The sequence below is a fragment of the Jaculus jaculus genome, chromosome 8, assembly GCF_020740685.1.
Source record: "Jaculus jaculus isolate mJacJac1 chromosome 8, mJacJac1.mat.Y.cur, whole genome shotgun sequence".
Taxonomy (NCBI): Eukaryota; Metazoa; Chordata; class Mammalia; order Rodentia; family Dipodidae; genus Jaculus; species Jaculus jaculus.
The window spans coordinates 100,354,350-100,368,867 of NC_059109.1; the positions used below are offsets into that span (position 1 = coordinate 100,354,350).

The 14,518-nt window shown below is 42.6% G+C and overlaps 1 protein-coding gene across 1 annotated transcript in view; it reads left to right on the forward strand.

Annotated features, from left to right (window-relative positions):
• Positions 1–14,518, forward strand: part of Sec23b (SEC23 homolog B, COPII coat complex component) — a 52,836-nt gene that overhangs the window by 22,088 nt on the left and 16,230 nt on the right. The window contains exons 12-14 of the mRNA XM_045156712.1: positions 5,573–5,662; positions 7,497–7,603; positions 9,187–9,340. Coding sequence (XP_045012647.1) covers positions 5,573–5,662; positions 7,497–7,603; positions 9,187–9,340 — 351 coding nt within the window. The remainder of the gene's footprint in view (positions 1–5,572; positions 5,663–7,496; positions 7,604–9,186; positions 9,341–14,518) is intronic.

The window sequence follows — 14,518 nt, forward strand, 5'->3', positions numbered from 1 at the left end:
GCCACTGTAGATTGAGGCGTAGGTCTACCACTTGGTAGCTAAGTGGCCTGAGCAAAATTCTTTTTTTCTTCTCTGGTTTTTTGAGGTAGGGTCTATCTCTAGCCCAGGCTGACCTGGTTGGTATTCACTATATAGTCCCAAGCTGGCCTTGAACTCACAGTTATCCTCCTACCTCAGCCTCCTGAGTTCTGGGATTAAAGGTGTGTGCCACTATGCCTGGCCTAAGCCAAAAAAAAAAAAAAAGTTTCTAAAGATTTATTTATTTGTTTATTATGGGGGGGGGTAGGGGGAGAATGGGTATGCCAGGGCCTCTATCCACTGCAAATGAACTTCAGACGCATGTACCACCTTGTGCGTCTGCTTATGTGGGTACTGCGGAATTGAACCTGAGTCCTTAGGCTTTGCAGGCAAAAGCCTTAACTGCTAAGCCACCTCTCTAGCCCCTAAGCAAAATGCTTTTTTTTGGCTTAAGATAAATTTATTGTACAATACAAAAAGTAGGCATACTGGAAAATAAAGTACATTATTAAATATACAAAGCAAATGAAAGAAAACCAAACAACACAAATATTTTAACCCAAACACTAAGATAAAATGCATAACATTTACACTAAAAACAAAGTACTTCAGGAAGAATATGCATTTCAAATGAAATGTTGATGGAAAAAAAAAACAGGAAAAAAGGAAAGAAAAACAGAAAAAAAAAAAAGAAATATGCTATGTTGTAAATGCTTGAATATCAAGAATCAGTAATGGCAAAAATTAAACCCATAATACTGGGCACTTTTCAAAAAACTTTATTTGAAAAAACATTAATACTGAAGGAATCAAAATATATCCTTCAAATTGGCAAAGTTTTTCTTTCTTTTTCTTTTTGGGTAGTTTACAGGATATTCACAGTTTTTACCTCTTCTTCCACTTATACCTTCCCACAAACACTTCTGGCTGCTTGTTCTAGCACCATCCTCTAAACACAGCTTTTCTTTTTCTTTTTTTTTCTTTTTTTTAATTTTTATTTATTTGAGAGTGACAGACACAGAGAGAAGGACAGATAGAGGGAGAGAGAGAGAATGGGTGCGCCAGGGCTTCCAGCCTCTGCAAACAAACTCCAGACGCGTGCGCCCCCTTGTGCATCTGGCGAACGTGGGACCTGGGGAACCGAGCCTCGAACCGGGTCCTTAGGCTTCACAGGCAAGCATTTAACCGCTAAGCCATCTCTCCAGCCCTATTTTCATTTTTTTAAATCTGCATTCCAGCCTTCCTGACATAGGAAGTATTACAAATTAACAATTTCATTTCAAAATCTATTCAGTAAAATTAAGTCTTTTTATAAAGTAACCAACCTCTGAATGAAATATTAAGATGTGACAAACAATTGAAGCATGGATTTAAAAACCCCGACCTTTTTTTTCAGTTAAGGCATTGAGTCATCTCAATCACAGGGCCCTGCTGTAACTAAAATAATGTGACATTGCAGAGCAGCAGTGGCAAGGCTTGGAGAAACATCCAGTTAGGAAATGCATCTGAATGAACTGTAAGGTACTCAAATGACCATAAAATCCTTTGGAAAAGCTTTATATAAAACTTAGTATGTAATTACTTAAATGTTAAATTTAGTACATAAGTTGGCCCACACGGCTTCTGGACTAGCACTTCTCGGAAGGAACCTCTCCACCTCTCCAGCCCCTAAGCAAAATTCTTAATTGTGCTATGACTCAGTGTCTTTACTTGTCATGGGAACAATATCAGTCCCTAACTTGAACACTGTTAGGATGAATGAGGTCATGCCGGTAAACCACTTAGGATAAGGATACACTGGGTCCCTACACAAATTGTCCTTCATCCTCTGTCTTTATCAGAACAAAGGTTGAAAAGAGACTAAGCAGACTGAGCTGGTCAAGTTTGGCAGAGGGAACAAATACTGTTTGTATGAACATTCCTACAGTCCCCTTGGTGAGGCAAATCGCTGCCACAAAGCCCATCTGAAGAGTCATTCATTAACTCAGTGTGCTAAGTGACTTGAATCAAAATACTTTCAATGAACTTAACATCTGCCAGGTAGGTAAGGCTTCCTGAAGTGGCATAAGAAGGTACTTTTATGACGTGACACACACTAATTAGCTGTGCCAGTACAATAAGTTTTGGGTTGGGGAATGAGGATTTAAAGAGGTGGAAAATAGTTTTTACTCGTAGAAGTTAGATGAAAAGTAGTGGCAGTAATTGTTGTTCTGTCCTCTTATCCAGTTACCCTTCTCTTATGCATGTTTGCTTTTTCAGCATCACCTGCAGAATTTTTTTTGTTTGTTTGGTTTTTTGAGGTAGGGTCTCCCTCTAGTCCAGGCTGACCTGGTACTCACTATGTAGTCTCAGGGTGGCCTTGAACTCATGGCAGTCCACCTACCTCTGCCTCCCAAGTGCTGGGATTAAAGGTATGCGCCACCACACCCAACTTGTTTGGTTTTTTGATGTAGGGTTTAGCTCTAGCTCAGGATGGCCTGGAATTTGTTATGTAGTTTCAGGCTGGCCTTGAACTCACGGATATCTTCTGTCTCTGCCTCCCGAGTGCTGGAATTAAAGGCATGCACCACCACACCCAGCACTTGCAGAACTTTTGAACATAATTTTCAGATGTCATTACACTTAATAACTACTCATTCTAAAGATAAGGATGTTCTACTATTGCGTCATAGTTAAGCATGAGAAAAGCAACAGTAATTTCTTTTTGCTAATTAATTTTATTATTTTCTTTTCTTTAAGTTTTTTAATTGACAGCTTCCATAATTATGGACAATAAACCTTGCATGATAATCCCTCCTCTCCCCCACTTTCCCCTTCATAAATCCACTCTCCATCATATCCCCTCTCCTCTTTAGTATTTTATTTATTTATTTTTTAGTTTACTTTTTGGTTTTTCGAGGTAGGGTCTCACTCTAGTCCAAGCTGACCTGGAACTCACTATGTAGTCTCTGGGTGGCCTCAAACTCATGGTGATCCACCTACCTCTGCCTCCTGAGTATTGGGATTAAAGTGTGTGCCACCACGCCCCACTTTATTTTTTAGTATTTTTTTATTGTTAGTTATTTGAGAGAGAGGGAGGAAAGAGGTGGGGTAGGGGGAATGTATGCACCAGGGCCTCCAGCCACTGCAAACGAACTCCAGATGCATGCCCCACCATGTGCATCTGGCTTATGTGGGACCTGGAGAATTGAACTTGGGTCTTTAGGCTGTACAGGTGAATGCCTTAACCACTAATCCACCTCTCCAGCTCAAGTCCCTATTTTATTTTGATGTTATCATCTTTTCCTCCTATTAACTGAGAGTCTTGTGTAGGTAGTACCAGGCATTGCAAGGTTGTGGATATCCAGGCCATTTTGTGTCTGGAAGACTGCATCGTAAGCAGTCCTACCCTTCCTTTGGCTTTTACATTCTTTCCATCATCTCTCCTACAATGGACCCTGAGCCTTGGAGGGTGCAATAGAGATGTTTTAGTGCTGAACACTCCTCTGTCACTTCTTAGCACTATGATGACTTTTGAGTCCCCCCAGAAATCACCTCCATCTGAGAAGAGAAGCTTCTTTAATCCCAAAGTAAGAATAGCATTAATATGATCATTAAGAGAAATGCTTACTGGAGAGTTTAGTGAGCATAATATACACATTTAGCCAGACCCTAGCAGTTGTTACACCCCTAGGGCTTATGACCTCCCCCATCATAGGTTTTCAGTATCAGGCATATATTCCCTCCTATGGAGTGGGCCTCCTGTCCAGTTAGAGAGTGGTTGGTTTCCACCATAGCAGACATTCCACTATTGCCTTTGGCTTATTTGGCCCAGCTGGCCAAACTTAAGGCTTGCAGTGTCCACTGTTTTAGCAGTAATTTCTTTTTATTTTTAATCATTCATATATGTAGAGAGAGATAAAGAGGGAGAGAGAAAATTGGCCTGCCAGGGCCTCAGCCACTGCAGTTGAACTCCAGATGCTTGTGCTACCTATTGGTCATGTGTGACCTGGTGCTTGCCTCACCTTTGTGCGTCTGTCTGGCTTACATGGAATCTGGGGTCCTCAGGCTTCACACGCAAGCGCCTTAACCACCAAGCCATCTCTCCAGCCCTTTAGCAGTAATTTCTAAATGAAGTGATCTTTATTTAACCTGCATTCATTCCCCAATTTTCTCCTAGATGTTTTTGGCAGCTGTTTCCATGCTCACCAGAATTTTCTGTGGCATTGTCTTGCTTTGTTTTTTCATAATCTAACCTGGTCCTCTTATCTTTTTGTTTGTTCTTTGTGTTTGCACTTTTGCTTTTATTTATTTATTTATTTTTGGTTTTTCAAGAAAGGGTCTCACTATAATCCAGTCTGACTTGGAATTCACTATGTATCTCAGGCTGTCCTCTAATTCACTGCAGTCCTCCTACCTCTGCCTCCCAAGTGCTGGGACTAAAGGTGGGTGCTAACACACCCAGATGGTTTTATTTTATTATCTTTTTAGATTATATTGATGTGCTGAGGAGATGATGCCAGCTATCTTCTTTTCTTTTTTTTTTTCCCCAGTTTTTCGAGGTAAGATCTCACTCTGGCCCAGGCTGACCTGGATTTAACTATGTAGTCTCAGAGTGGCGTCAAACTCATGGCAACCCTCCTACCTCTGCTTCCCAAGTGCTGGGATCAAAGGCATGTGGCACCACACCTGGCTTATGCCAGCTATTTTCTTATGGAATACTCCATGTTCTTTATGTTTGCTTCTTCACAATGCCATTGAAGTTATTACTTTCTTCCTGATATGTTTGGTTTTTTTTCAAGGTAAGGGCTCACTGTAACTCAAGCTGACCTGGAATTCACTACGTAATATCAGGGTGATCCTCCTACCTCTGCCTCCCAAGTGTTGGGATTAAATGCGTGCACTACCACATTCAGCATTCTTCCTGGTATTTCTTGTAAAATGGAAATTGGGGACTGGAGAGATGGCTTAGCAATTAAGGTGCTTGCCTGCGAAGCCTAAGGACCTATGTTTGACTCTCCAGGTCCCACATAAGTCAGATGCACATGGTGACACAAGTGCATGGTTGCGCATGTGCACAAGGTGGTGCATGGTCTGGAGTCCAATTGCAGTGGCTGGAGGCTATGGTGTGTCAGTTCTCGCTCTTTCATTCTCTTTCACTGTCATAAAAATAAATAAATAAATAAATGGAAATTAGGGTTAAAGGTTTCACTGGATTCAAGTTAAAGCTTCTGTGTGTCACACATTTTCTGGGGGATCTGGAGCTCGTTTTATTATAATGTTGATGATGACAGAAGTAGATGACACGTCAAGCTAAGCAGTGGATTCCTCTCCATCACCATTCTTCTCCAACCTTGCCTGACTCTATGCTAACTGAAGTGTTTGAGTTGTGTGCCATATATATAATATGATGTGCCATATATGAAGTTATGAAAATCCTTCACAGTGCTAATGTAAAAATCTTAATTTGAAGTACATGTTCTAAGTGACTGACTGTACACATTCTGTACTTTTTATCAGTGGTTACCTTCAGGGCTACTTGTGTGTACTTTTACAACTTCTCTTCTCATCCTAGGAGCTTGGAGTTGGTGGTACAAGTCAATGGAAGATCTGTGGTCTGGATCCCACATCCACACTTGGCATCTACTTTGAAGTTGTCAATCAGGTGGGTTGGATTTCTTTATGTTTTCATAATAGTGCCCTGTCTTCTGATTGATTGGAAATTGGTGTTCTCTGGCCACATCCTCCATAAGCTGAGATGACTAGAATCATATGAGGCATGGTGCTAATCTGGCCTCCTTCCTTTTTTGCTCCTTCCAGCATTTTAATTAGAATTAGATAAAGTTCTTTGTTGAGTAACAGGGTCATTAGAAGAATAATGACTTATGTCATACTAAATGTCATAATGCTGGTTAACTTTGAGAGTGTCCATCCTTCTCCGGTGTTTTGTTGGAAATTTGCAAACATAAAGAATAATTAAAAGAATTGTCCAGTGAACATTTGTCAATTCACCAGCTAGATTCTATAATTAACATTTTCCTGTAGCTGCTAACTGCTTTATTAAATATCATTTTGCTCCATTTCATTTTTTCAAACCTTTTAAAAAATATTTATTGATTTGAAAGAGAGATGGGAGGGAGGAAGAAGCAGATAGAGAATGGCCATGCCAGGGTCCCCAGCCACTGGAAAGGAACTCTAGATGCATGTGTCACCTTGTGCATCTGGCTTATGTGGGTACTGACGAATGGAGTCTAGGTCCTTAGACTTTGCAGGCAAGTGTCCTTAACTGCTAAGCCACCTCTCTAGCTGTCTTATTTTATTTTTGATGCCCCCTCCCTTTTTTGTTTTTTTGAGGTAGCGTCTTGCTCTAGCCCAGACTGACTTGGAATTTACTATGTATTCTCATGCTGGCCTGATTTCACAGCAATCCTCCTACCTCTTCCGCCTGCTGAATGCCAAGATTAAAGGTGTGTACCATCACACCCAGGAGAGAGAGATAGAGAATATGGGCCTCTAATCCATATAAATGGTCCCCAGATGTTCACATCATTTTGTGCCTCTTGCTTTTTGTGGGTACTGGGTAATCAAACTCAGGTTATTAGGCTTTATAGTCAAGCAAGCACCTTAACTGCTGAACCATCTCTCCAGTCCCTTGATGCTCTATTTTAGAAGTATTTATTTGCAAGGAAAGGAAGAGAGAGGGAGAGGAAGAAAGACAGAGAATAGGCACACTAGGTCCTCTTGCCTCTGTAAAGAAACTCTAGATGCATGCGTCACTTTGTACATGGTACTGGCGAATTGAACCAGGTCCTGCAAGCTTTGCAAGCAAGCACCTTTAACCACTGAGCCATCTCCACAGCCCCTGATGCTCTTTCTTTTTTGAAGGGAAGGTTGAAACAGGGTCCAAGCTCAGTCTAGGCTTGAACTCCCAATTCTTCTCTTCCGCCTCCCAAGTGCTGAGATTGCAGGTATGCACCTGGGCTTGTTTTGTTTCATTTTCAAGGTAGGGTCTCCCTCTAGCCCAGGCTGAACTGGAGTTCACTATGTGTTCTCAGGGTGGCCTTGAACTCCTTCCTACCTCTGACTCCCAAGTGCTGGGATTAAAGGTGTGTACCACAACACATGGCATGGCTTATTTTTGATGCAGTCATCAGTGTTTTTCATTCCTAAGCATTTCAAATTGAACACTGGGAGTTCAGGTTAATTTCTTCTGATACTGGAGATTGAACCCAGGTTCTTAGGCATTGTGTGCACACACTTCCACAAGCCACAGCCCCAGCCCCGTGAGCTTAAGTCCATGTGAATATGGTGGTTCTTCTCCTCTTTCTTCCTCTCTCCCCCTTTTCCTTGTCTGTCCAGGTAAATGTGCAGGTCCTGGGTATACATTGACAATGTTCAAGAATCTGACTCCAACTGTTTTAGAAGAGCACTAGGGCTCTTTCACTGTGTTTGAATCATGCTTGTGACAGTAACCAGGTGTGTGACCTCTTACCCTGCAGCACAACTCCCCAATTCCCCAGGGAGGCCGAGGCGCCATCCAGTTTGTGACACAGTATCAACATTCCAGCACCCAGAAGCGCATCCGAGTGACCACCATTGCCCGCAAGTGAGCATCCCATTTGCTTCCTTTAATCCACTGACTGGTTTTCCTATGTCGAGAAATTTTACCCTCTTTGAACTCGCCTTTCTGATTGCATTGAAGGGTTTTCACTAGCTTATTTGATCAGGCGTTCTTGGCTGACCCTCTAGAGTCTTGACACTAACCTACAAGAATAAGCTTCCAATGGATTCTGTAAAACTATTGTCCTAAGAAGCTAGGTTTGTATTCTCCCCAACAGAGTATGGAGAATTCCCTGTTGCTTCTTTAACATTAGAAGTGGAAAATACTAACAAATCGAGCAATGTCTCACTTTTATTTATATTTCTCCACTGATCAACATATTCTTCTATGGTAGACCTTGTCCTTCTTTTTTTTGAGATAAGGTCTTGCTGCAGCACAGGCTGGCCTAGAATTCACTATGTAGTCCCAGGCTGGCCTTAAACTCATAGGGCTCCTTCTACCTCTGCCTCCCCAGAGCTGGGATTAAAGGCATGCCCCACCACACCCAGCTTCTTTGTCCATTTTTTATAAAACCGTTCTTCTCTTCCTCCCACTCTTTTCTCCTCTTCTTTCCTCTTCTCCTCTTCCTCCTCCTCCTTCTGAGACGAGGTCTTGAGGTTCAGGCTGGCCTTGAACTCACTGTGTAGCCATATCTCATCCTCCTGCCTTTACCTCCCAATGCTGGGATTACAGGCATGTGCCAGCATGTTCAACTGTAGAAAACCTTTTCTTCCCCTTTATTAGTTTAGAAAACTTGTATGTATTCTGAACATAATTAGTATTATGTTTATTGCATATATATGATCTGGTCTTTTAACTTTGTTCATATCTTTATTCACCTGAACATCTATCTCTATGTGCTAGCTTTATTCCATGGAGGTAAGGCTGAGAAGTCATTTTTTAAAAATTTTTAAAAAATTTTTATTAGTGTTCTCCATGATTATAAAAAAAATCCCATGGTAATTCCCTCCCTCCCCCCCACACTTTCCCCTTTGAAATTCCATTCTCCATCATATTACCTCCCCATCTCAATCATTGTACTCACATATATACAATGTCAACCTATTAAGTACCCTCCTCCCTTCCTTTCTCTTCCCTTTATGCCTCCTTTTTAACTTACTGGCCTCTGCTACTAAGTATTTCCCTTGAGAAGTCCTTTTTAAAATTTTGTTAAACACTTTTGATTTTTGTAAGGATTGGCATAGGGAAAGGAACACTGGATTGTGACTTAGTACCTTTTATTTTTCAAGATAGGGTCTCATTTAGCTCAGGCCTACCTGGAATTTACTATGTAATCTCAGGATGGCCTCGAGCTCATGGCAATTCTCCTGCCTCTGCATCCCAAGTGCTGGGATTAAAGGCATGGGCCACCACACCTAGCTCTTAGTACCTTTTGATAGTCTGATTTTGTGTCCTGTCCTACAGGAAGCTCTCTCTAATTGAGTTTACAGCCTTCTAAGTTCACATGAAAGTGGCTGGAAGTATATGTCAAACTTCCTTAGTGAAAATGCAGTGCAAACTTTTCCGTAGACAAAGGCAGTGATTTGTGTTCATGTGAGGCAGGTCTGGCACTAACTCTGGGTTGTCAGTTGGGCAGATGCACAGAGCCAGCTCAAGCACATAGAAGCAGCGTTTGACCAGGAGGCCGCAGCAGTCCTGATGGCACGGCTTGGAGTGTTTCGGGCAGAGTCGGAAGAAGGGCCTGACGTGCTGCGGTGGCTGGATCGACAACTCATCCGCCTGGTAAGTTGAGAGCAATGGCATTAAGTACAGTCTTGCTCTCTGTTCTGTTTTTTTGGTTTTGTTTTTTGTTTGTTTTTTGAGGTAGGGTTTCACTCTAATCCAGGCTGACCTGGAATTCACTATGTAGTCTCAGTGTGGCTTTGAACTCATGGCAATCTTCCTACCTCTTCCTCTCTTGAGAGCTGGGATTAAAAGCGTACACCACCACGCCCGGCCTGTTTTTTTTTTTAATTGACAACTTCCATAATTATAGACAATAAACCATGGTTATTATATATTATTTGTTTATTTATTTTGTTTTTATTTTGAGGTAGGGTCTCACTCTAGCCCAGGCTGAATTCACTATGTAGTCTCAGGCTGGCCTCGAACTCACAGTAGTCTTTCTACCTCTGCCTCCCAAGTGATGGGATTAAAGGCATGTGCCACCATGCTCAGCCTCTTTTATTTTGATGGGATCATCTTTTCCTCCTATTATGAGGGTCTTGTGTAGGTAGTGTCAGGCACTGCAAGGTCATGGATATCCAGGCCATTTTGTGTCTGGAAGATTGCATTGTAAGGAGTCCTACTCTTCCTTTGGCTCTTACATTCTTTCTGCCCCCTCTTCCATGATGGACCCTGAGTCTTGGAAGGTGTGATAGAGATGTTTCAGTGCTGAGCACTCCTCTGTCATTTCTTCTTAGCACTGTGGTGCCTTCTGAGTCATCACAAGGTCGCTGCCATCTGAAAAGAGAAGCTTCTCTAACCAAAAGTGAGAGTAGCATTAATATATGGGTATGAACACTAAGAGAAGTGCTTACTGGGCGGTTTGGTGAACATAGTATTTATGTACATTTAGGCAGACACACAGACATTACACCCCTAGAACTCATGATTTCCCCTGTCATAGGTTTTCAGTATTAGGCATGTATTCCTTCCTGTGGAGCAGGCCTCCAATTAGAGAGTGGTTGGTTCCCCCCAAAACAGATGTGCTACTATTGCACCCATTGGCTCATTCAGCCTGGATGGCTAAGTTTAAGGCTTGCAGTGTCCACTGTTGTTTATTTCCACTGGTAATTTCTCTCTCCCATTGAATTGTATGCAGTGTAGCTTTTTTCAGCTTTCAGTCAGCTGGTCTACATGGAGGAAGTTTTCAGCTGAGCTGCAGCAGGATTTCTCAGTGACCTTGCATCCCAAGTATGTGGAGTCTTTAGCAATAGGGTCTTACCATCTATTTCTGGTAGGAAACCAAGAACCTCAGCAGTGGTCTGTAATGTTTTAGGGGCATCAGGGATCTCCCTGGTAAATAACTCACTGGAAGGTTTCCCATCCCTGGCACTGAAAATTTTCTGGTAACAATCTGTGGCTTCTAGTTGCGCCACTGTCCAAAACAGTAGATTTCCATATGACTTATTTCTCTGTTCTATTTTATTTTATTGTATTTTTTTATTTGAGAGAGACAGACAGAGGGAGAGGAGGAGGGGAGAGAGAAAGAAGAGAGAATGGGCACACTGGGGCCTCCAGCCACTGCAAACAAACTCCAGATGCATGCGCCCCTTGTGCATCTGGCTAATGTGGGTACTGGGGAGTCGAGCCTTGAACCAGGGTCTTTATGCTTCACAGTTAAGTGCTTAACGGCTAAGCCATCTCTCCAACCCAACTCTGTTCTATTTTTGAGAAACAAAAAGTGCCATATAAACCCATTACTTACACAGCCAGTCAGCAAGAATGCCATCATTGCTTTCCTTAGTCTAAACTGTGGACACTCTGAGAGTGGTTTGAAGAATTAAACGTGAGGGCCAGGCCTGGTGGCTCACACCTTTAATCCCAGCACTCTGGGAGGCAGAGGTAGGAAGATCTCCATGAGTTGGAGACCACTCTGAGACTAGTGAATTCCAGGTCAGCCTGAGCTAAAATAAATAAAAAATAAAAAAATTAATTAAATGTGTATTTCCCCTCAAGGACTAATATTATAGTTGACAAGAAACATGGAACAGCTGGGGAGTGGTGTAAATCTGTGCATGTTTACTGCTGAAATAAATGAGTTATTTTGTGACTATTTCTCTTATGGTTCCCTTCCAGATCTACATAGTTGTTTTTAGAAATTGGAATCTAGGCACAGTGAATTTAGGGAAATGCCTCATGTATCTGTTCAGGCCCAATCAGGATGTCAGGTGGTAATTAAAAGGAACCAGCTGGGCGTGATGGTGCATGCCATTAATCCCAGCCCTGGGCAGGCAGAGGTACCCTGAGATTACATAGTGAACTCCAGGTCAGCCTGGGCTAAAGCGAGACCCTACCTCAAAAATAAAGGAAAGAACCCATGCATGGTAGTGCATACCTATAACCCTAGGGGAGGGGGCAGCAGGAGGGTTACTAGTTCAAGGCCAGTCTGAGCTACACAGTGACTTCAAGGTCAGTCTGAACAAATAGTGAGACTCTGTCTCAAAAACAAAGCAACAAGCCAATTATGGTGGCACACGTCTTAATCCTAGCACTTGGGAGACAGAGCTAGGACAACTGCTGAGAGTTTGAAGCCACCCTGAGACTATATAGTGAATTCTAGGTCAGCCTGGACTAGAGTGAGACACTACCTTGAAAAACAAAAAATAACAAAGAAAAAAGTTTTATATAAAGAATTATTAGGGCTAGAACTGTAGCTTAGTGGTGGAGTGCTAGACTAACAAACACAGGTCCTGGATTCCATCCTTAGTACCAAAAATAGAGACAGCAGAGTAGAGTACATAGGCCTTGGCTACCGGAAGTGAAGAGAACTAGTTGATAAAAGGGGAAGCTGAGAGCACTCAGTGAAGAGACCCTCCTCCCCAGGCCTTGTCCTGTCCTAGTTGGAAGAACATAGCATGGCTTGTTGAGTCTTGTAGCAAAGAAATTGTCATGGCCAGTTTATGCCAGAGGAACTTGCTAGAAATTCATTCTTTAGAACTTGATGAAGTCCACTGTCTGGGTGCTAGGAAGGCTGTTCCTGTGACATTTCCCACCTGAGGCACACAGGTAGTGGTGTGTCTGAGGTAGCTTCTGGCTGCCGTGTGCTCCAGGATGTCAGCCCTCAGGAGCCTCAGAGCTGAAGGATGTGGCGCCGAGGAAGCTGCTGCATGAGCACTCTTCACCCCAAAGCTGACTGCCCCTGCCTCCGTCTCCTGGTGTTGACAAGGCTCAGCATCATGCCAGTTGACGGTGCATAGAGGTCCACACCCCTTCATTGACAAAAGGGTGAAATTGGGCTCATATGGGTACATGGATAATTGTACCTTCTGGGTGATTCACAGCATGTATACCATCAAAGGCTCAGGAAGGAAACCAGTGTGACTACTTTTTTGGCCCTATATTTGCACTTGCCATCTTGTGGAACCATTTGCCAGGAAATGTCTTACATTTCAAACAAAATTTGAAAATTGTTCCTCTAGGGAACAAAAGGAAAACAGATGATTAATGTCTAAGGATTACGAAGGCTTAGTGTGGGATATCAACCTTGAATCAGAGCTTATAAAGAGGAGGACAATAGGAGAAAAGACAAAACCTGGTTTGTGGAGGCTTAGCATGAGCCATCCTGTGGAGGTGGGGACACTGGAGAGGCCAGACTCTCAGAAGACCCATTTGGGCAGTGGGGAGCAGTGACAGGATAACCTTGATTCTGCGTTAACTTTATGGAAAGCAGTGAAGACTTATGGGTGATTCTTTTAAAAAATATATTTATTTGAATCTGGGCATGGTGGCATATGCCTTTAATCCCAGCACCTGGGAGGCGGAGGTATGAAGGAAGTTTGCCTTGAGTTTGAGGCCACCCTGAGATTACATAGTGAATTTCAGGTCAGCCTGGGCTAGAGTGAAACCCTACCTCGGGGGAAAAAAAGAAAAAAAATACATATATAATTTATTTGAGAGAGAGAGAGAGAGAGTGTGTGTAGTTGTGTCAGGATCTCCTGCCACTGTAAATGAATTCCAGACACATTGACCACTTTGTTACATGGGTACTGGAGAATTGTACCTGGTTTCTTGGGCTGTGTAAGCAAGTGCCTTTAACTGCTAAGCCATTTCACCAGCCCCTTATGTGATTTAAAAATAATAATAATTTATTTATTTATTTATTTATTTGAGCAAGAAAAAGAGGGAGGGAGAGAGAGAAAGAGAGACAGAGACAGACAGACAGAGAATGGGCACACCAGGGCCTCTAGCTCCTACAAACAAACTCCAGGCAGATGCTGTACCTTATGCTTATGTGGGTGGGTACTGGGAATCAAACCTGGGTCCTTAGGCTTTGTAGGCAAGTAAGCATCTTGATCATTAAGCCATCTCTCCAGCCCTCTTATGTGTATTTTTTAAAATTTAAATAAGGAGTCCTTTTATATGGAAAGAGCTAATACAATCACATATTTGAAAGGAGAAACAGGTACTGAACTGGAGGGAAGGGAGGGTGAGTGTTCAGCACACTGGGTGAATCCAAGATCCCATTTCTCATCCTAGGTAAGAGGGTCCCCAAATCACATCTAAACAAGCTGCACAGCACAGCTATAGTCATTGTCTGCCCTTTCAAATATCTGGTCTACATAAAGACAGAGAGAGGAAAAGCCAAAAATAAAAGCAAAAGGAAACCAAAAGCAAATAACCCTCTCAAAAGAAAAACAAAACAAAAATCCCCAAATCCTTTTTACTATGAAAGGCATGAGGTCAGAAGCTAAGGAAGGGCTGGAGAAATGGCTTAGCAGTTAAGGCACTAGCCTGCAAAGCCAAAGGACCTAGGTTTAATTCCCCAGGACCCACATAAGCCAGATACACAAGGTGGCATATGTATTTGGAGTTCGTTTGCAGTGGCTAGAGGGTTGCCTATTCTCTCTCTATATATCTATATCTGTCTCTCTCTTTCAAGTATATAAATAAGTAAATTAATTAGTTTTTTTTAAAAAAAAGCTGAGGAGGCAGGACCCCTCTTTAAACAGTGGAAGAAAGCTGTCCCCACACAGAGCCTTCATGGAAATTACCACTCCACTCCTGAAATACTGGTGGGACCCTGGGGATGCTGCAGGTCTTGGGCTGGAGGAACTGGTGAGCTGCAGATCTCATGCGCCTAGATGATCACTTGCTGGATGGTCACTGGTAGGTAGGTCAAGTGGGCAGCACAGCTGAGCAGTGTCTGGTGTCTGCAACACCAAGCTTCTCCTTTTCTGATGACCTGTCTTGAGTCCA